This window comes from Protomyctophum bolini, assembly GCF_963924005.1.
Source record: "Protomyctophum bolini genome assembly, chromosome: 18".
Taxonomy (NCBI): domain Eukaryota; kingdom Metazoa; phylum Chordata; class Actinopteri; order Myctophiformes; family Myctophidae; genus Protomyctophum; species Protomyctophum bolini.
This window is the reverse complement of record NC_137879.1, coordinates 15,032,338-15,054,738: the sequence shown is the minus strand read 5'-3', so window position 1 is coordinate 15,054,738 and position 22,401 is coordinate 15,032,338. Positions and strand designations below refer to the sequence as shown.

General features: G+C 41.3%; 1 protein-coding gene across 4 annotated transcripts; it reads right to left on the bottom strand.

Moving 5' to 3' along the window:
- Nucleotides 1–1,881: 1,881 nt before the first annotated feature.
- LOC308333001 (casein kinase I) lies at nucleotides 1,882–18,027 on the bottom strand. 4 transcript variants are annotated; one of them, XM_080789154.1, is made up of 10 exons: nucleotides 17,563–18,027; nucleotides 12,489–12,599; nucleotides 10,943–11,091; nucleotides 10,428–10,656; nucleotides 8,668–8,838; nucleotides 8,285–8,433; nucleotides 7,699–7,867; nucleotides 6,726–6,865; nucleotides 5,437–5,511; nucleotides 1,882–4,026 (listed from the first exon to the last, which is right to left on the bottom strand). In XM_080789154.1, the coding sequence occupies exons 1-9, from the start codon at nucleotides 17,636–17,638 to the stop codon at nucleotides 5,479–5,481; spliced, it is 1,227 nt and encodes a 408-aa protein (XP_080645280.1). In that variant the 5' UTR covers nucleotides 17,639–18,027; the 3' UTR covers nucleotides 1,882–4,026; nucleotides 5,437–5,478. The 4 variants fall into 4 exon arrangements, with proteins under 4 accessions (XP_080645280.1, XP_080645278.1, XP_080645279.1 ...); XM_080789152.1 differs by having other exon boundaries at nucleotides 5,437–5,506; XM_080789153.1 differs by lacking the exon at nucleotides 5,437–5,511.
- Nucleotides 18,028–22,401: the final 4,374 nt, after the last annotated feature.

Genomic DNA, 22,401 nt, shown 5'->3' with positions numbered 1-22,401 from the left:
TGTTATATTATGTAGCATCAACAATGAATGATCTTTTTGGGACTGTCAATATTTCAATGTACAACATGATTACGTTATTTGTATTTCATTGTATACTTCTAAGTATGTTTAGTATTTTTATTTGATGTGTGCTTCCATTCACATCGTTCAGCTGGTATTTCAATTTCCTTGCTTCAAACATTGTTTAACTTTACTTACTATTCTATGTTAAGGACAACTGGAATGTGTTAATCCACTGGTAATATTGTGCACAGATTACCTGTCAAAAACCGCAGGCATAGACCTGCTCTCGGGCATCTGCACAAAGTTCATTATTTGGAGTGTTTTGTCATTTCAAAAACGTTGTATATTGTTGCTTGGTTACTCATTGCTGTGAGCCATGTTGTGGCTGGACATCCGTTTATGTAATATCAGTAAGAAGAAATTGTCAATATGATTGAGGAAACCTTCTGGATTGTATAGTCAAAATGTGTTGTTGAACGTGCTCAAGCACAAATATGACTGTTGAGTGTACTTCATGTTTCGTCTTTGTCCTGTGAAGGCCAGCTTAGCACCTTAAAGAGTCACTTTGCCAATTTATTCTGTAAACCTTGCAATGTCTTCACCAGGTGACATATTTGACCATAGCCTTGCGGGAAAGCTTCCGAGGCACATGCCATTGGGAAGTTTTATATCAGATGTTCACATCCTCACAATAGAATAATAGGATACAGGTTAAAAATCTCAGTGTTATTGGTATTGTACAGTATGTGCTAGTGAGGTTCATATTTTACAGATGGCATCGGCAGCTGCTGCTGTACTGTATTTATTGCGTGCTTGATCCTCTGGGTTTAGGAGACCTTGCTTCAAAGCACCCGACAACAGTGTCCATATATTTACTGTACTACACTGTAAGAAATGTAATATATTTACTGTACTACACTGTAAGAAATGTAATATATTTACTGTACTACACTGTAAATGTAATATATTTACTGTACTACACTGTAAATGTAATATATTTACTGTACTACACTGTAAATGTAATATATTTACTGTACTACACTGTAAATGTAATATATTTACTGTACTACACTGCCTAATAAAAATGTAATATATTACAGTAACACTGCCTAATAGGACAGATCTAATCAGTAATAAATTTACTGTACTACTGTACACTGCCTAATAGGACAGATCTTTGATGTCAGGTTTTACAAATAAACTTTTTCTGTGGAAGATGACTTGCTCATTAATGCCCGCCCATAAAAAGCACATGTGGAAACAAATACAGGTATGTAAAGCATACATTATACCTTTGCTGTCGGGGAAGAAACCACCTAACTCTGACGTACAGGGTGTTTCATTACACTGATTTATGCAAAAAATAATAATAGTTAGGTGGTTTCCTCCTGACAGCAACGATATGAACTTTGATGTACGTACATACATGTCAAATTGAATTATAAAAACCTCAATACCTAATAAACAGACAGCATGTTTTGCATTAGATAGATACATCAGAGTTGACCGTTTAAGCTGTAAGGTATACTACATAAAAAATTATAACACATCCCATGTTGTGGCGGTGGGAACCCCTTTGTGCGTTTTACCCCTTCTGGACGGGAACCGCTTTGGGCTTCTTGTTGCTATGTACAGTATATTAGCAGCAATACTTTTGTAATTTATTAATAAATATTAGATTTTTTTCATAAAACTTAGAAGGCATTTTTAGAATCGGCCTTAGTCCCAATATAATGGGAACAGTGAGTGCCAGTCCAACCTGTCCAAAGCATTCATACAGCACCCTCTACAGGCCAACAAGATGAACCTTCACTGATGCTTCATTCAAATGCACATTTTTAAAACAACACCAAGTACAAGTACTTTCATTTATTTACAGTTTTTAAAGTACACAAATACAGTGGCAAATACAAATGAGAGAAAGTAAATCTTATTGAGGTGGTAGCTTAGATAATTACATAGGTGTTTGAGTGGCTGTTTGAGTGGCTGACCAAAAAGGCCACAAGTCAAAATCAAACAAATGGAGAAAATATGAAGTATGAAGGCTGAATTACAACAGGCCTTTTATGACAAAAGACATGGCATTAGACGGCAGCCATAGAAATACTCAGGCTGAGGACAAAAATGATTTAGATATCAAACCGCCCGTCCAAACACTAAATTGCTTTTATGAGTGAGCACATAACCGTAATTCATTCAATATCACCTTGAAAATGTATGAGTAATGTTTATTCAGTGCCTGTGCCTCCAAGGTTAGCCACATCGGTGCAGGACCATTCGATCTCGACATTGTCCACCTTTCATACGAAAAGTCTTTCACATTCAGTACAACTGCACCGCTGAAAGGCGGTGGTCGTTTAGAAGCGATCAACTTTTGGTCAAAGTTAAAAGTGTCTCGAGTCAGTCCTTGGTGGTGCGAGCAAGCATCTCTTCACGATCAATGATCCTGCACTTCATCTTAAGTGACTTTGTAAGGGGTGTACATGGTAATCAATACAAAAGAGCAGAATATACTGAGCATCCAATGATTGAACCCAGTAATTGCAGTTCAGCTCCTGCACCAACTTGAAAGGTCACTGTTTACACCCGACCCAAATGGATTTCTTAACAGAAAAAATGAAAAAAGTGAAAAAAATGTACACATCTATATTACAGGTATTTCACAGCTTAGAAATAATACAAATAACAAGGGAATGAAATTGTAGATCTGTACAGCAGTGAATGGACATCTGACAAAAGGTATCAAATGACACCCTTTATCCCTTTGTAAAGTGCACATTTTATATATATAGGACACTAGGAAGGGAAGAAGGGTTCATTTGAAGCTTAGCAAGAAAGCCCGTTGGTGAATAGACCAGAGGTATCTCTGACAGGGAGAGCCCCACTTCATAAATATACAACCTCCAGATCCAAACATAATGCAAAGAGTTGGTGTGTAAAGAATGGGCTCCGCTAGCCACAACTAATTCAGAACTTGACCAACCACAATTGTGGTCAAAACAGGTGGTGCAGTGCTAAAACATGCAAAGTAGATAGCTTTTAATACAAATGGCTATAGTTATTGAAGAGAGCCATCAGTGGCTGTAATCAATTAATTAAAAAAGAAAGAAAACTGGCTTGTGGTCAAATTAAAGTCCTCTGCAAAGACTTGAAACTGAAAAGCAAATGAAAAGCATCACACACCAAACTAGCCATATGTAAAAAATGAAGTTTCTAAGTCCTTCTACTTGACCTTAAGCTGATGTATACTTTTTTGTGCTTCAATGTCGCACACTAAAAGTAGCCAATATACAAGTTCAAGCTGAAACACATTTTGAGCTTGTAGAGCAGCCATTTTTGGTGTGTGTGACCCTGGTGCACAACAAAGTATAAATCAAGCCTTACTGCAGAAAAAAAGAAAAGAAAAACTAAACAAAGCTATTTTATTGGTTCAGGCAATGTAGCAGAAGTGTAAAGTGAATTTATAAATGTAGCATCCCTATAGACAGGAGGAGGAGCCGTAGCCATGGCAATAACAGTTGTGTCGTCAGCCACTGTCGTCCTAAAAAGGACTGTTGAGTTGCCACGGTTGCCAAAAACTGACGCAGTCCGTTGAGGATTTCCTCAGGAATAAGAAACAGTCGAAAACACAAGGGGCAGTGTGGAGGGTTGTGCAAGTGTCTCCTGATAAACATGGACACGGGGAGAAGTGGTCCAGTAAAGTCAAAGACTCTTTACCGTAACGTGTGTCACCGTTAAGAGGGAGGGGTGACGTATTCACAGACAGAGAGAGGGAGAGCAAGGGAGACATTTTGAGAAAAGAGGAGAGAGGAAGAGCGAGAGCCTGTCAGACGCCGTCGCAGAGTCAGTGGCTGGCCTCCGGTTGGTAGCTGGAGCATTCATAGTGGTACGTTTTATTTATTATTAGTCGTCATAGAGAGCTGATTTGCTGCCGAGTGAGCGAGGCTTGGTCCGCCAGGTGCAGGGTGGGGCTCATCGTGGAGCTACAGAGTGGAGACCACCAGGGGTCACGCCAGACACCATCTACAGCGCACACACAGAAGACAGATGGTCAACCAGTTGTACAGGACAACAATTCCATGCATGGTTCCTAAAGCCACCATCTGATGTAGATAATGTCTGTTCAATCTATTCTTCAAATCTAATCAAAATATAACTATGATTAGATTCCAAATCGTTGCATTACTTTACTTCTTCTTCAAGCTTCATTAACCACCTTATATAATTCATTGGCCAGCGTCCCAGAAGGGACTAAGCTTACTGGTAGTCCCATCTACACCTGATCTCTTAAGACGAAAATAGCCGACCTACACAAGCACACAAAGTTTCACATTGCGATGCGTTGTGAGCTTATAGATCTGCTTTTTTTAACTGAATGTTCGCCTATTATGACATGCTTATTAGAACAGGGAACCCTCATGTGGTTAACAAAACTGAACATCCAAACAACATAATTCTCACTCTAATCTAATGCATAGCAACATGTCGGACCGCTCACAGGAAAGCAAGGCTATGCAGATAAAGCAAGCTTGAGAAAGCGATGATGGGTGAGTCAGATGCTAGTTTTGGTCTGTTCATGTACCTACATTAAAACACTTACACAAGGAAAAAAATACCTTTGCTTTAATATAAGGGTTAACCTGTGAAAGTGTCATGCCTTCAGCTGCAGGCATGGGACTTCAAAAAGAGTAGCGCAAAATCATGCAAGGATTGAATGCAAAAGCCAGGGGGGGGGGGGGAAATCGCAAGAGGAGGTACACACACTTGACTGCACGTCCACTCACTAGGGCAAGGCTTGGGATCAGTGCTTTTTATAGGCTTTTGTAGCTAGGCTTGCATGCTGAGAGATGCAGCCTTAGGCAGGCATCAAACCAACAGTGCAAGCAAACAAGCCACAGACGTGGCGCAGCCGCAGAGTTGCCGCCACATTGGGAGAAGGTTGGTAAAGAGGGAGGTACAATCTAAAACTTTGATGCACTGTGATGCACCTTCCACTCCAGTTCCAAAGGGTGGTGGCTTTACAGCATAGAAAATATTCATCGTCTGACTGACTCAGAGTACTTGAATGAGACAGAGCCAGGCGTCGGTATGACAGGCAATGATGACACTATCACAAACATGGCAGGAAGAATGGTAATTGGTTTAAATTTGGCACACAAGATGAAGTGTAGCATTAAGCTCTCCATTTTAGGATGTAGGTCTAGGATACAAACCCTCATTCAAAAACAGGAAGTCAGACTCAATGGTTGATGACTGACCCTGGAATATGCATCCCTAGCACTGATCAAACATTCATATATGTATCAGATAAATTGACACCAGACTGGCATAAAGGAAGCATAAAGGAATGATATCACAACTTGAGGCTGAGTCAGTCAGAGTCACTTTGAGAACTGGAGTGGTACATCCTGGTGCCTCAGGGACGGGACTCACCCGGTGTGTGCTGCCGCCGTCACACAAGGACGTGGCGAGCGTCTACTTGGCGTGATGCTCGAAGGGAATGCTATTCTGAGGTTGGGGGGAGGGAGAGAGAAGGCTGTATACGTCAAAGTCAAAACCAACACCCGCTGCAACCCACTCCAGCAGATACCCGAAGAAGTCTAGCTTGTTATTGACACACTCGCTCTAACAGAAAACACAACTCTCCTGTGATAAATAATTACTGGGAGAGCTGGGAAAGCTCACTCATATTGTCTGGGGTAGAGCCCTGCGCGGGAGTGTTTTATTAATCCCATTCCTTCCGTTTCACATAATTATTGCTGAGAGTACACACAGGGAAAACAAAAGGGGTATAGAACAGAGAATGACCGTCATGGGGAAAAGAAACGTCGGTAAAACACACTTCTCACAGACTACTAATAATTTAAAGGTGCGGCCACGTTCCCATTCCGTACCTGCGGGGTGCGCTCATGCACACGCTTTGGGAGCGTGCCTGAAGATGTCGCTTGGAGAGAGCTGAGACTCCACATACCTACGGTGTGTTGTCCAGCACAGTAGTGGAAATTACGTTCTCAGACATATTCATAACTTGCAAGTGTATAAGCTCTGTATCCGTTTGTTTGCAAGAGGATGCGGGGGTTTTGCGGAGCCCGCTGGTTTCATCTTGACCGCCTGTTCGTGGCATTACTTAATTTGCTTATTTCATTCATTCAAAAGCAACATTGTATTTAAACATGACAGTAATATCGGGGCAAAATGGAAATGTATAATATAAAAGTTAATATCTCAATTAAAAATATATTAAATAGAATAACCTAATCTTGTTTACGCACACTCCTAATTGAGCCCTCACCGTTTCTTCATGAACAGTACTACCTATTTTGGTACACTGACTTTCCAGCATTCTACAAAAAAAAACTCTCTTGAGACATTTACAGGTTTTTACTGTGTCAACTAGATGATCATTTTATGAGGCATGTAGAAAGTCGCTTCCTTACAACGATCTCTGGTGGAGTAAAAACACCACATGGTTTATTTGAAGCTATACGATTAGGGGTTTTAAAGCTTCTTCTTTAATAGATTACCATAAAGCTTAAAGCACCGAGATTCCATTCTCTGTTGTCCTGAGTGTGTATACTATCATAAGGCTTAGCGTAAGATGTAATCCAAAGCGACCGAGCTGGGCCAGAGTCTTCCATATATTACATGTTTGTGGTCTTATTTCTGATGGTGTGACACTATGGCAGAGGTCAGCTGATATAGGAAATGGGTGGGGCTTGTACCTGTGAGGTGGACATGCGGGAGGTGTCCTGCCGTCCTGTCAGGTCTGAAGACGACACGTTGACGGGAGCGCCCCGGTGCAGGCGCATGCTCACCTTCCTCTCCCGCTCCATACCGGACACTTGCCGAGGGGACGTGTTTGCTACATGACCAATGGATGGGGAGAGAGAGAGTTGTTTGCACATTTATCCCATTGAGGACTGGAACGCATCTGTGTCACCTTAGCTTTTAACCACTTTAACCATTATTTCAAACTTTAGCAATTGAAAAAAGAAAAACGAGTGCCGTGCTATGAGCTTGTAGATCTGGGGGGGCCTGGAAGTACATCTTTTCAGACGGGGGTCGGTGGCCAATTACATATTATGTTTGGGGTTTTTGACATGCAAGTTTGAGAACCACTGATATAGAAACGGGTTTTTCAGAAAACGGTCAAGATTTAGAAGACATTTTGTCGAATCTGGTACTGATAGCAATCAGTATGCGAGTGTGAGGTGGGTGTGAGTGGGGACTGACCTGTGTGTGAGGTGAGTGCGAGTGGGAACTGACCTGTGTGTGAGGTGGGTGTGAGTGGGGACTGACCTGTGTGTGAGGTGAGTGTGAGTGGGGACTGAACTGTGTGTGAGGTGGGTGGGAGTAGGAACTGACCTGTGTGTGAGGTGAGTGTGAGTAGGAACTGACCTGTGTGTGAGGTGAGTGTGAGTAGGAACTGACCTGTGTGTGAGGTGAGTGTGAGTAGGAACTGACCTGTGTGTGAGGTGAGTGTGAGTAGGAACTGACCTGTGTGTGAGGTGAGTGTGAGTAGGAACTGACTTGTGTGTGAGGTGAGTGTGAGTGGGAACTGACCCGTGTGTGAGGTGAGTGTGAGTGGGAACTGACCTGTGTGTGAGGTGAGTGTGAGTGGGGACTGAACTGTGTGTGAGGTGGGTGGGAGTAGGAACTGACCTGTGTGTGAGGTGAGTGTGAGTGGGGACTGACCTGTGTGTGAGGTGGGTGTGAGTGGTGTGGCCGGCGCTCCCTCTTGTGTTCCGCGGGGCCGTCCTGACGCAGCGGGGAGTGCTCTGGCTCCGGGAGTCCTGCCGTGTCTCAGTCTGTCCTCTCTGTCCCTGCGGTCCCGTTCCGCCTCCTCTGCCGCACGATTGGCTCCCTAGAGGCATGAGTAGTTAGGATGAGACCGAAATCATACCACCAATGACACGGATGTAAGGAAAACAGATATGGCGCTGAAGGCAATTAACTGTATTACTGTCACGTGCTATGTCGATTTTATTCGCTATCCAATGATTCAACAATGTGTTCAACATCATCTCAAAAACACAAATCCAGTGTACATGATGTCGCTATTGAATAATAACAGTACAAAATAAATAAATAATACAATGAAAAATCCTATGGACAATTTCTGTAGGCTAGCTAGCAAGCAGATGTTTTCTCAATAGTTTGGTCGTTTTGCAGGGCAGTGGTTACAAACATTAACCCATTCAGGACGGGAACCTTTTTTGGTGTTAAGCATTGTTATGAGCTTATTGTTATTATATAATACAATGAAACAGTCTATACTCACAAATTTGAGCATGTTCCAGTCAAACACGTAGTCATAAGAGAATCCCTGTCTGTGAAAAAGGTTCCTGAAGAGCTGCCTCAGATACGAATAGTCTGGTTTGTCATCAAAGCGCAGCGAACGACAGAAGTTCAGGTACGTGGCAAACTCAGCTGTGAAAAAGATAAGATCATATTAACTAATATAACAGATTACATGCACTATATAGTATACAGATATATTTATTGGCATTCTTTTTTTTTAGTAGAAGACAGTTGCAACAGAAAGATATGACACGGAACAGTTCAACACCAGGTAGTTGTGGCTCTCTCAACAAACACATATACAAGGAAATCACAGCACCAAAATATTGCACACAATGATGTCCAACATAAATCAGTACTCACAGGGGTATCCCTTACAGAGCACCTCAATGGGGGTTGACATTTTCTTCTCGCTAATGCGTTCGTACTTCTGCCTCTTGGTGGCAGCCTTGAGTCCTTGCCAGGGTAGAGATCCCAGATTGAAGTACATGAGGACATAGCCCAAAGATTCCAGATCATCACGCCTGGACTGCTCTTTAGAGGGGAAAACAAGAGAAAGGTCACACCCAGAACAAATGAAAACATCCGTTTGCTCTATACAGTACATATTATATGTTACAATATAAAACCCCTTTTTTAGCCGGGGCGCCTGATGGAGGGGAAAGGAACTGGTTGGAATAAAGTGTTCCTTCCACGCGCTACGTCCAACCAGGGAAACTCCCCCATCAGGTGTAAAGGAGCAACTTGGACACTCAAGCATGAAGGAAGCATGAGTTAAGTCCGTTGCTCTCCCCATGGGCCCCATATATGGGGACTAGGTTGGCAGAGGGTGTGTAGAGCCCAGGATCACATTAGATAATTGACACAGGGGTGAAAAATGGGTTACAAAATCGTGGGATAAAAAGTATAGAAACAAAAAAGTATTATTATATATTATAAAAGAGCATGTGAGTATATTCATATAATAATATCCATATAATATTCCTTTTTCTGTTTCCTAAAAAGTTATTGTTTTGGAGATACAAGGTAGGTTTTTGCCCGATAGACAGCTTGCCATCCATCAATCAAGTGCATGTGTGTACCACTACCAACTTAGTACCAAGAAAGAATTTGGTCCAGCAAACCAAGTTATTATTAGGGGAGTTGTCAGAGTCCCAAACACAATCATATCAGAGCAATTATGTGTACTGCTCACATCAGGCATCTTTCTCCCCGAGTTTGCATGTCAATCATCACGGTTTGATGTAAAACAACAAGGTGGACAATAAGCCAAAGTTATAATATGCTGAAGCATCATTTAAGTGTGCCGTCAGTGAACATGGATTCAGCATTAACTACAATTGGGACAGGAAGAAGTGGTCAATAAAAAGATTGCTTTATAAGTTATTTAGACTGACATCACCCAGGCGTTTCCCTGGCAAGCACCAGGAGAGGACAGTCACTGAGGCAAAAACAACTTGCTCTCCCTGCAGTTTTAAAGCAACCACTCAAAGCTAGGTCAGACAGGCACAAAGCAATGACCAAACTAAGTCGTGGGTGTCGTTTATAGCAAAATAATAATTATAAATGTGTATAGGCCTATACATTGCATATGAAAGAAAAGCTGTTTATTTAGGCCAGGGTGTTTCAACTGATTGTGAGCAAGGGACCACCATCCTGACTATAAATCAACTTGGGAGCAACTGATGTGTCAGGTGGTGGGTTAACATTTGGGTTTTTCTTGAGCTATACAGTCTGTCCACCACTTGTCTGTAGTGGCCGACATAGAAAAAGAAGACTTATTCTTCAGGTATGCAGATGAGGAAAAACAACTATCGCAGAGATACGCAGTTCCAAAAGGGGGGGGGGGGGGGGGGAACACTTTCAGCCTGACAAGTGACAACTCATCCAGAACATCACATCTTGACAGAGTTTGTGGATCTTAATGAGCTGATCCTCTTCTGTAGTAGTCCTCAAATGACAACTGATAATGAGGGTAGTCCTTTTGACTAGTTATCTTAATAAAGTTTATTTTATTTGTTCTGTTGTGTAAAGTGACTTTGAGTGTCAAGAAAAGTGCTTTGGATGCATTATTATTAATGCGCAACCAACTATAAATTAGACTTGAGTGTGTTCCGTCTTACCAATCCCCAGGTGTGTGTTGATGGAGGCGTAGCGGGCTGTGCCCGTCAGGTTCTTGTTCTCGCGGTAGGGGATGTGCTGGTGTGTGCGTGCGTCACGGTATTTCTTGGCCAGGCCAAAGTCAATGATATACACCAGGTTGCCCTTCTTGCCCAAGCCCATCAGGAAATTGTCTGGCTTCACGTCTCTGTGGATGAAGTTCTTCGAGTGGATGTACTCTATCCTGCTGATCTGTAGTGCAGAGAAGGAGAACCGGAAGGAAAGTAGGTCATTACGCAAAGTTGAAGCTGATATGACAGCCGTTATACGAATCAGAGGCTGTGGGGACATCTCTGTAACGGTAATCGGCTACTCGTTCACTTCAATGTAACGAAATGAGACAAAATATATATATATGGAGAGAGGCAGACAGATAATAGAGAGGCAGAGAGATAGAGAGAAAAAAATGCTTTCTATTATGGAGCATTAATCAGTGTGTAATCATGTAAAAAGGTGTGACCAGGAATCGATGTCTCACCATCTGATCAGCCAGCAGCAGTACTGTCTTAAGGCTGAACTTGCGGGAACAGAAGTTGAACAAGTCTTCCAAACTGGGCCCCAACAGCTCCATCACCATCACGTTGTAGTCCCCCTCTGCACCGCACCACTTTATCGTTGGGATTCCCACTGCACAGAAAGAAGAAAAATGCCATTAATTGCCTGCCTGACACATGGAAAAGAAACTAAGACCAAAGTAGTAAGATTTCACCTCAATGAAAATAGCTATGCCAGCCCAGTATAAGTAATTGATTTTGTTTTATGATTAACCCATTTAGACAGGGAACCACTATACATACATTACATGTAACTATAACTTTCAATCAGGGAACAGCCCCTTCTGGGGTTCCCAACATACAGTAGCAACATATATATTTTAGATTTTTGATATTTGAGGTTTTTTAGAAAACATTGGTCAGGATTTAGAAGGCGTTTTAGTATCAGCCTCAGGTCTAAATGGGGTAAATGCCGTGATTCAATGATGTTATAATAACGCGGCCGTACTGTACCAAGGCCAAGGAAGAATGTGTTGATCTTGTTGGCATATTACACAGATAATGAAGGGGCTGCGCCGGCAGGGTATCTACCTCGAATCTAATGAATCTCAATCAATGCATTGAAAACCAATGTCAAACCAATCTATTAACTCACTAGCATTAAAAGCAAATTTATACTTTACACAATAAACATTTAGAATGTTTATTTTATCTCTTCTGAGGGAGTAGCCAATTGATTAGCAGTTAAGAGGCAATGTGCATTCAAATATTAGATAAAAATGCAAAATAGAAACATTAATGGAGTCTACCCAAAACTCTAGTGGTATACCTTGCTGACACTAACACACAGTCTGCATTGGTCAGACTAATGATGTCGTGTTCATGGCAAACCTTCCAGGCACTTAAAGACAAAGTGGTGTGTTTTTAACTAAAAACACTCCACTGTTTATACTGCAGCTCACACCAATTGAAATTGAATCACTGGAGCATAGTTGGCTTTAACCCATTCCCACCCGGACAACATGGTTTCCAGTTGAGCAAGTGGCTTGACCCACGTGAGTGACTCATGGCAATTTTCAGGCACCAGTTGTGAGCCGATTCAATGTTCCAGTCAGTCCATTTCTTTCAGCCTGCTGGGTGACGCATGTGGATCACCGGCTGACCCAGCAATGTGTGCATCACATTTACATTGGAGAAGGAAAACAAGGAGGGTGGAATGAATGTTTGAAGAAAAAAAAAGAATTCAAGTACTTTCAAATACAATTTACTGTTGCACTTGTAACATTTTACATTACAGATTTTTCAGAACTATGAGGGCAGTGTAAAAAGAATAAAACAATCCTTCATTAATCGTAATCAAAGCAAAAGTTTAAAATAGTCGACTCGTGATACTAAATTTAAGTGATATAAAGCAGTGCCATATATATTTATCACCAGATCGCCCACCCCTACACAAATGCAGGAAATCAGATAGTAACCTATGTGCAATCAGGAAGAGAGCTTTCAAAGTGTGGTGATGTGATGCCTCACCTCCTCCCTGCATCATCTTGTATATCTTGCTCTCGATGTGGAGTTGGGGGTGCTTGGTCTTCACACATTCCAGCTTGATGGCCACTTCTTCACCCACTGAAATATCCGTGCCTATGGGAGAGGAGACAACTTCATTTATGAATGTCCAGAGATCAGGGGTTGACACTAAGGTCTCAGAGATGTTCTACTTGCCCAAAGGTCATGCCCACTTGCCGGAAAGGTAATCGTCCATAATAAAAAATATAGGTACATTTCAGGGGCGCTATGCCCAGCTTTGTGGATTTGTGTGAATCACAGCGATGATTTGATTGGCTGAGGCTGATCACCCCATAGCGATGATTTGATTGGCTGAGCAAAGTACATATTGAAGATAAAAATCACACCCGTGTGAAGTGAGGGGCGCTAATATATTAAAGTTAAAATTAGGTGATGTAATGGTGATGTAAAACAAACAGTGCCAACACAAACATTAAACGCCATTAACAATAAAGAGACAATATGCCAATGAATGGAGAATTTATGTATGTAGATTAAATTCCCATCGACAATGAATGATGATGTACGATGAGAAGAGCACCCCTCACTTTTTTATTTTATATTTGTTTTATGAGTGTACAATCAGTGTAAACAGCACTTTATAGGTAAAAAGTGCTCGGGCAATCAAGTGCTCTTAGTTCTGCTCTGGTTTTGGTCAATATTAAGTAGTTCCGGTCATTTTGTGGGGGGCACTGGGGCCACACAGTAAAAGTAAATGAATCCACAAAACTAACGTCATTTGTATTGTTGACCTATTTCCAATAGACACAAAAAACAGTTCCGTGTGGTCAAAAATGAACAAAAGTCGCACTAATATTTTAGAAATAGGTCAACAATACAAATTAGTTTTGTGGATTCATTTACTTTTACTGCATAGCCCCAGTGCCACACACAAAATGACAAAAACTACTTAATATTTCACCAAAACCAGAGCAGAACTCCCACCATGGGACTCAGGCAATCAATCAATACAGTTGCAACCACTATATTATTGGCAAGTATTTCATACAGCTTAAGTTAAAATAAATCTGAACTATCCCTTTAAGTTTGTCAGAGCTATGAGCATGGATGTGTGACAGCAATGGAACTATGAGTAAGTGAGAAGGCCTATTCAACCATTTTGCTGGACAAAAATACAAGTTCAATTTTTCCTTGAGAGAGTACTTTCTTTTCCACACTGTACAGCAAAACAGAATGGCATGGAACAGTGAGAGTGACTGAGCAAGTCCAGGCCCATCCTAGCCAAGAAGCAGCAATAAAAACAATGCAGGAAGCCAACTTCCACAGCCAGAGCCTTGGACTGCAGAAAGGCCAGAATATACTGTATGGTTTCAGTTTCACACCATAGGAACAGACCATTGCATTACATAAGTCTGAAGCTTGAGTGTAAACAGGCACCTCTGGGCTACTTGTGCTTCAGGACAGCGAAGCGACCAGGATCAGTGAGTTGAGTGATTTGACTATTTGCATGAACACTTCAGTTGAAAATATGTAATTTCCATTATGCAAAAGGATTATCATGCAATAAAGTATCATTCATTTTGCCTTTACTCACTAGATCAGGGCTACTCAACGTAAGATGGCTCAGGGGCCACTCAGCGAAATACCAAGAGTCCAAAGGCTGCAAGCCCAAATAACGTTGGTTCTATATTGGATTTCTTTGGCAGTGATTTTCTAACACACTACGAGTACGGTAGTCTAAAAATTGAGGAAACAAAACGGCCTACATTTCCATCTAGGAAAGGCCAAACCTCATTGAACAAAATTATTGTTATGACATGGAATGATTAATAATGAAATTAAGTTACAAAATGAGGCTTTTATTCACAAAATGTGAAGAGAACATGAACAGATTACTATACTGTTGCAAATAAATCAAATATCAGAGGTAGACCAAGAGGACAATACTACTGAAATGAATAAGCCATATCAGTCTTATGGACAGATACAAATAACATACCTATACATTTAATACAGTTTTGGAAACAAACATATTTTTCCTAATTAATGGGTTCAGTCTCTCTGGACATAAATTATTCCAAATCAAGAAACAGGCTTCATTCACCAAATGTGAATAGTAAAAGTGCAACAAATAACAATGTAACAATTGTAGCAATAAGAAAAAAGGCAAAATACTCAAATTAAATATAGGCCTATACTTGAAAACATCTGCCTACAGCTGGCTTGACAAACACAACAGAGAATCATGAATATCTTCCGGTGACATTCAGTCACACTTTACTTTACTAATTACTGTATACAAATGAAAAAAATAGTTTCATAAATCAGTTAAATCAGGTTTGATTTGAGCGACATCTGTTAAAGAGGAGGCAGGAGAGAGACGACATACATCGGGGACGGTAAACAGTAAATGTCACAACTACGTGATGACGAGAGAGAGAGAGAACAAAAATATGTTTTATTGGTATGACCATGACGGGCCGCACAGACATGTTGCAGGGGACGCATGCGGCCCATGGGCCGTGGGTTGAGTAGCGCTGCACTAGATAGATACATACAGATTACCACTACACTGTACTTGAACGTTTGTTGACAACAGAAGCATGTTGAAGATGCATGAATAATGTGTCGGCTTGTGACTTGCTATGCAAAGACAGACACTACCAGGCAGCTAGTTGCAGTTTTTGACGGACTGCCATCTCCTGAAAATACACTTGACACCTCCATGCAGAAATACACTCCACAATCAACATGCTGGCTGCGTGATTCATTACGCTTCATATACATGTGCATAGAGTTACATAAACTGTGTGTGTCTACATTAGTGCAAGGTAGGGGGAATTATAATAAACTGGAGCTTCCCTTCACCTGTTGTGTGTGTGTGTGTGTGTGTGTGTGTGTGTGTGGGTGTTTACTGTGTTAGTGTTACTATGCAACCTAAGCCATACACGACACCACCTCAGAGGACTGAAACACACTTTTCAGTGCTTATTATGATGCTATTGAGGGAATAGTGACACTTTGTGTCAAGATTAAATAATTACTATATAATAATAATAATATAATCCCAGAGGGTTCATTCAGGAACCAAAGTTACAACAACAGCAAAGAAAAGTTGAATACATACAAACTACAAAGACAATTCAACATGAATTATCTGCAACATCGAAAATACAGATTATAAAAACTAGCCATGGATGCAGAATATCAACGAGTCCAAACTGAGAGAAAGTGTCTTGAAGGAGTAGGCCTTCTTAATGTTTCCAGTATGTTTCAAATGCAGACCCTGGCCTGTTATGCAACATGCTTTAAAGCAGGGATAGGTCTCTCTATAAAACTAAGTATGTGTAGTGTGTGACGACTGTATTTCTGGGCTGGAGTGAAACCCCAGGGCGCAAGGTGGGGTGAATGACCTTATGAAAACCACATGTGCGCTATTGCCAAGGGCTTAGAAACCTCCACACAGACGCCCTGTACGACTGGGGTTGGCTGGGGGTCGAGACTCGAGCCCATTACACATTGTCACCATTTGAAAGAACAAGCCTAAGGATTTCTGATTACCACTACACGTTTCACATAATAGAGAGACATAATGCTTCTCTCATGTTATCCCAGTGACAGTAGCACACTAAATGAATGACACAGTACACAGTGTACCATTGGGACAGGGACACTCACTAGAAAACATGCACAAACACACAGCTTTGTCAGTTGAGCATTGTTAACCCGTCTTCAGACTCAACACATGACAGATGGATATCACTTAAAGTTTTGGTGCCCAATGTAACAAGCCATTTTGTTCATCAGAAGTTGCTCCGTAACACAGGCAGATGAAATAAGATGATAAGCAGTGTAGTGGAGACTATTTCCCCCTGTGAAAGTCCATAATCAGATACTCATCTCCAGTTTTCCATATCAACTTGGAAAAAAAAACATAGGAAAAGGGTAACTGATCTCGACTTAAAACTCCATAAACTGGAAGGGCCAGGACAACCAATTCTTGTTGGCACAAACGCACACACCATTGAACATAAAAGCAATACAAATGTAATGTCATCAGTGAAAAATGACAAGCATCTGACAAGCCAACTGTGTTAGACAATAAATGGGAATTGGAAAACTGGTTCACTGTTTTTCCTGCAATATGGGTAGCTAAGCTGTTATAGCCAGGAGGACAGAACGTTACTGCTGGGCTGGCTAGTGGCTAGCTAATGTTATCTCATGCCCAGCCCTTCAGCATTGGAATTAGTTGACAGATGGAAGGAACCAGGCTACTGTAAAACTATTGGCAAACAACTGGTGGGTCTTAAATCTCTGCCTCCCTGAGTCCCTAGATTTCTAGTATTCACACTAGCCAAACTGTAACCTATGTGGTGTCTTACTTAGTGAGTAACAATTAAGATAACAGTCTTTTTTTGTCAACGTGCTCAGTACATAAAGTTGTTTAGATCTCGTTTATGACAAATGTCTGCCTCCTCCATTGGTGTCAGACTGTCATATTGGCTGTCGTATCACATAACTTGAGGTTTATCGCACTGGACTTCGTGGCACAGGAAAGTCAATTTTAAGAATTGACATTTCAACTGGACTTTTAAATTCTTTGAGAAATCTGCGTTAGTAATTGCTGTGGTGTTAATTTAGACAAAGGGAAATTGTGCAACGTTTCACGGTATTATAAACATTCCATGGAACTACAAACAATCAACATCCCTTTCTTCCCCCAGCTTTGTCCAGCTGCGTTGCTGTCAGACAGTTGACATACTTGGTATGATTGACAGCTGAGAGCCATTTTATTCTAGTGACAGTTTTATCACAGCATTGACAGACTAATCCCATCGGTTAACCTTTAACTATCATACCAAACCAACATTTAATTTCTGGCTTGGCATTGGCAGCTAGCTAGCAGCTAAATGGGCTATAGTGGTTAGCTAACTAGTACTAGAAAGATGACATTAGCTAGCTAGCGGAACGTCATTGAGATTAGGTGATCTAAGCTTGCTATATTAGCTATAATAATACAACAACACTCGCATAAAATCTGGACTAGAAATAATTTTATGAAATGTTATTTACTCACCCAAATAAATGTCTCCAAAAGAACCACTTCCGATTTTTCTGCCCAGTCTGTATCGGTTCCCCACTCTCAGTTCCATTTTGCTGTTTTTGGCTAACGTTACTTAGCCTTTCGTTTATCTCTGTTAACCGGCGTCACCTCGTCGTAAAATAACAATGATACACGTTTTACTGTTGTTAATGTGGACAGAGTAAACAAATATTTCACCTCCCTTTACTGGTGCACTCCCCCTTCTCCCAGAACCCCAACCAGATTCAGTTCCTTCCGTGACAATCCAACTTTCACCATCCCTTTTTTATCTCCTCAATCTTCAAATTGCTACAATATTGGTATTGTCCGAAAGCTCTGAATGTGAAGTTTATGCTCTCAATGTTTCGGGAGTCATAATTTCCCGAATAGCACAGGATGGAGACGGATTTACTGCGAGTTTTTCTCCTGAAATCGTCCGCTTCTTCAGCTCTCCACTGTTGTAGGATTTCTGCTGCTCCACTGTGAGAGCTGTCATAGGCTGGTGACGACACTTCCCGTAGCAACCGCACGCAGATCGCAAAGGGCAATGATTTGGACAATTAAATGTTATATTGTGACAGGGCATTTTGTTATAGGCCATTGATGCATTTATTTTAAAATAATTAAATGGGTTTATAAAATCATATTGGATTTGCCTTGCACTTGCCAGCCCATAGAGCCCCATTGTGACATGTTGACTACACCAATGTTTTATGTTAGAAATGTTGAGTATATATGGGTCCTCAGCATTTATAAACTGTCAGATGCTAACTTGCATATGTTGAGCAATTTTCATAATTGGCATAATATGGATTTTGTTATATGGCCGTTTTTAGCCCAAGGAGTGTTTTTTGTGCAAATCTAATGCTTGGAATGGATTCAGCATCATCATAACCCCCTACTTTGACACGTCATGCTACTTAAAGCATGATGAAATTTAGAAAAGAAAAATCCCTTTAGGTTTGTTAATGGTATGGTCACATATTATGCCAATTATGAAAATTGCTCAACATATGCAAGTTAGAATCCTATATCCGGCAGTTTCTACATGCTAGGGACCCATACTCAACATTTCTAACATAAAGCTTTGGTGTACTCTCAACATGCTTGGTTTCACATTCTGGCAAGTGGACTATTAAGGAATATGATGACAAATAATTCTATTCAGGCATGATGACATGTTCCATTCTGTCACTTGGAAAGAATGTGACAAACTCGAGAACTGGAAATGCCACACTGAATAAACGACAACAGATACCATTGCAAAGCATTTGTATGAACAATGGTGTTGAAAAAGACAAAAACAAAAGAAGTCTTGGTAAAAACATAACCAAACCAAACATACTCTCCACCAGGCCCAAAATGTGTGTGTGTGTGTGTGTGTGTGTGTGTGTGTGTGTGTGTGTGTGTGTGTGTGTGTGTGTGTGAGAGAGAGAAAGAGGGAGAGGAGTTCATCCATAATGCAGAGACAAGCTTTAGCTTTTTTAAGCTTTTTTCCTCCAAAACCAAAATGTTGGCTTTTGTGTTTGTATAAAGGACTCTGACAGTGTAAGAAGGGATCAGGATTGCAATGTGTCTTTGCTCTGGCTGGATGGGATAGTTTTAGTCTTTTAGAGCAGTGTAGAATGTAGAAATAGGTAGAAATGGGTTTATTCAGCATCTTTCAATCAACACCCCCATGCTCAATCCCTCTTCATCACCTCTCCCCGTCTCCCTCTGCCATGCAAACAGTTCTATAGGGAAGTAGGCCACGCTGCATTGCAAGTTTACCCTTACACATTATATGAAGGGATGTATCTTAGATAAAAGAGTTGCAATGGCCATGGCATATGTCAGGACCAGAGTGAGTCATGTTCAGTTCTTATTGCTATATCAAGCAATTAAACTGAATAAGTCAGTTACTACGTCATGCACACCTAATAATTTTGCTTAAATTGTGGTGCGACTTGGATATAAGTGCAGACGTGAAGTGGAGAAAGAGAGAGAGAGAGAGAGAGAATATCCTCTCTCCTGGTTAATGTGTGTCAGTGATTCAAAGCTCTCGGAGCCACGCCTTCTAATCCAAACAAGCTCTTGTGATTTTTCTGATTGGTCACATATGAGCCAATCACTGGAGCGTTCCGACTACTCACATGGCAGCCTGTTGTTGTTTAGATTGGGTAATCGGCTCTGTCTGCACGTGTTGGACCATGCTCTGTGTAGTGTAGTAGAACATGAGGAGGGGCATGAGGGAAAAACCTCGAAAAGAAGTAGAGTAGAAGAAGTTAAGAACATAAGAGTAATGTTTGAATCTCCGGGCTCATGGCTAGCTTTATTGTCTCCACCAGGCCGAAGGCATGGGGAGAGAGTATGTTTTGCACTCCGTCCGTCCGTGTGTCCGTCCGTCCTTCTGTGAACAGCTAATCTCCGGCACCATTAACCCGGTCGATGCCAAATTTTGCACACACACTCCCTGGATGCCAATGATGAACCTCTGCCCCAAAATTCCCAGAACGGCCTGTTATAGCGCCACCAGGAGGTGATATTACTCCAGATTCTGTCCAAAAATCCCGCAAAAACTATCTCTATAGTCATGTGTTCAAGATGGATCTGTCCGATATTTCATATTCCATCCTAACATTGGCTTTCAAAGTTTGCAGGATTGGCCCTTTTGAAACAAAAAGCCTCAAATGATGAACACAGCGTGCAATTTATGTGAAATCTTTCACAGACTTTCCTACTAGGCTGAGGAATATATCCCACCCTTTTCACATTGGCCTGTTATAGCGCCACCAACAGGTGGATTTTTGCAAAACACATTTTTGGAACAAAATGCCTCAAATCATCCAATTGCCATCAATGGTGTATGAACAAATGGCACCCTTTTCACATTGGCCTATTATAACGCCACCAGGAGGCCACAACCTGACCTGGTGGAGACCTGTGCCCAGAGGGGCACTTTTTCGTTTTTCTAGTTAATATTATCATTATCAGACATGAACTGTTTAGCGTGTTGGTAAAACAAACAAAAGCGTTATTGTGATATAATTCAGAATCAGACAAGTGCACAAAACTAATCCAACACACATTAGGACAATATGTGATAACAGCTGGCCTTAATATGAAGGAGGTGTTTGTCTCTCTCTCTCTCTCTCTCTCTCTCTCTCTCTCTCTGTCCCTCTCTCCCATCAAAACAATACTGGTGCAAACCAAGTAGCCTGTTAAGAAAGAAATCAGGGAGGGTGTGTGACCTGAATGCTACCCCAATCAGCATCAGCTGCAGGGGTCAATAGTTCGTGCTCAGACACACACACACACACACACACACAGTCACTCTTGTGACTGCTCAAAAATGAAGAGGGCTTATGTAAACTATTGTCTCTATGCCAAACTGAATTAGACGCCAACGTGGTTTTCACATTATTTACAAAAACGGACTCACGGCTCAAGCCTGCAGAGAGTGCAACCCGAACACATTTATTAGCAGTCTTTGTTATTATTAAAACTTTTGCTTGTTGGAAACATTCAGTGAACATGCTGCTTTTGAGCTGTATAGCCCTATTCTGTTTGGTGTGTGCAGATGCTCGGCAGTCCGCAGTGCTGAGCACAGGGGAAGCATTCATCTGACCTCGCTTGGCTGCCACATTAGGCCTGGAGAATTAGACTGAACCACAGGAGACCGTTCTAATGTCCAAATCTCCACTGGTCCCAATAAGGAGTGGCTTGATCATCCGAAGACTTCAAGTTCTCTCTCACAAGCAGCTGCAAAGTACATTGACTAGTAGTTACTCCTAGTCAGTGCAAGTGTGTCAGACACAATATGCGATACTTTTGTGACAATTTGACAAATTAAATGACATTTGCTTCCCTTACAGACAGTTTCACTATTATATTGGGAGAAGGGGAGCCTTCAAAGCAATGGTGACACCTAGTGGACACTGGATCGTTCTAGAGATACTTTGACTTTGACTTTACTACATTTCAAAGACAAATATTGTACTTTTGACTCCACAATATTTCTAGGAAGGGAAAAATACATTATGAATTAACCACAAACATAAAAAAAATCCAATAGTGAAAAGCAACCTTTATAGCTGAGAGTAGTATTTGACCAGAAGTATACTTTGATTATACTGCATTTGAGTACTTTGTCCACCACTGGTTCTGTACTAGTTAATACCCTGGCAGAAACTTTTATTTTCAAGCTAGATGGTCATTGACTGGATATGTAAACACAGATCAAGTGTTAACTGTTTGTGTCATGAAACAAGGCATTTATCACTGCGTCTGTTCAAAGACTCCCCGACACATCTTTCAAGCCTTCTTCGAGGTATAGTATATTATGGAGGGACATGTTTTCCTGTTCCAGGCCTTTGGACATGCTCTTACAGTCTTTCAGACACCCTCAGAGCAGACCTACACAGATATTCACATACACTGCAGAGGCAACAGCAGGCAAACATTCCCCAGTGTTTGTTTCCTGCTTTGATAATGTTTGTTTATGTTGGCTGAGAAATTGCTCCAAACGGAAGCCGTGACCTGGCATGCTGTTATATACTTTACACCAGAAAGGAATATAGGATACTTGGAAATATGTGTCTCTGTAACTGTTTGCTGAAGACAGAGTGGACAGTATGCAATCATGCATTACATGCATATTTGCATAATATACCCACCTGCACATACAGTCCAATATCCCCCTCATGATCAATGGGACAGTTTCAAATACCTCGGTGTGCACATCAGATGGACAATGCACATGGACATTGTGGCCAGCCAGCAAAGCTGGACATCGCTTGTACCACCTCTCTGACCAGTGTTGCCAACTATTTGCCAACCCACCTCCAAAAACAA

Excerpts from the sequence above, each read along its gene's own strand:
- LOC308333001 (XM_080789152.1), bottom strand. The coding sequence starts at position 17,638 with ATGGAACTGAGAGTGGGGAACCGATACAGACTGGGCAGAAAAATCGGA. Across the intron at positions 12,600-17,562 it reads TTTTGGAGACATTTATTTGG|GCACGGATATTTCAGTGGGT; the intron begins GTGAGTAAATAA and ends CCTCTCCCATAG. Across the intron at positions 5,507-6,725 it reads CCCGCATGTCCACCTCACAG|CATTCCCTTCGAGCATCACG; the intron begins GTACAAGCCCCA and ends ACCTCAGAATAG.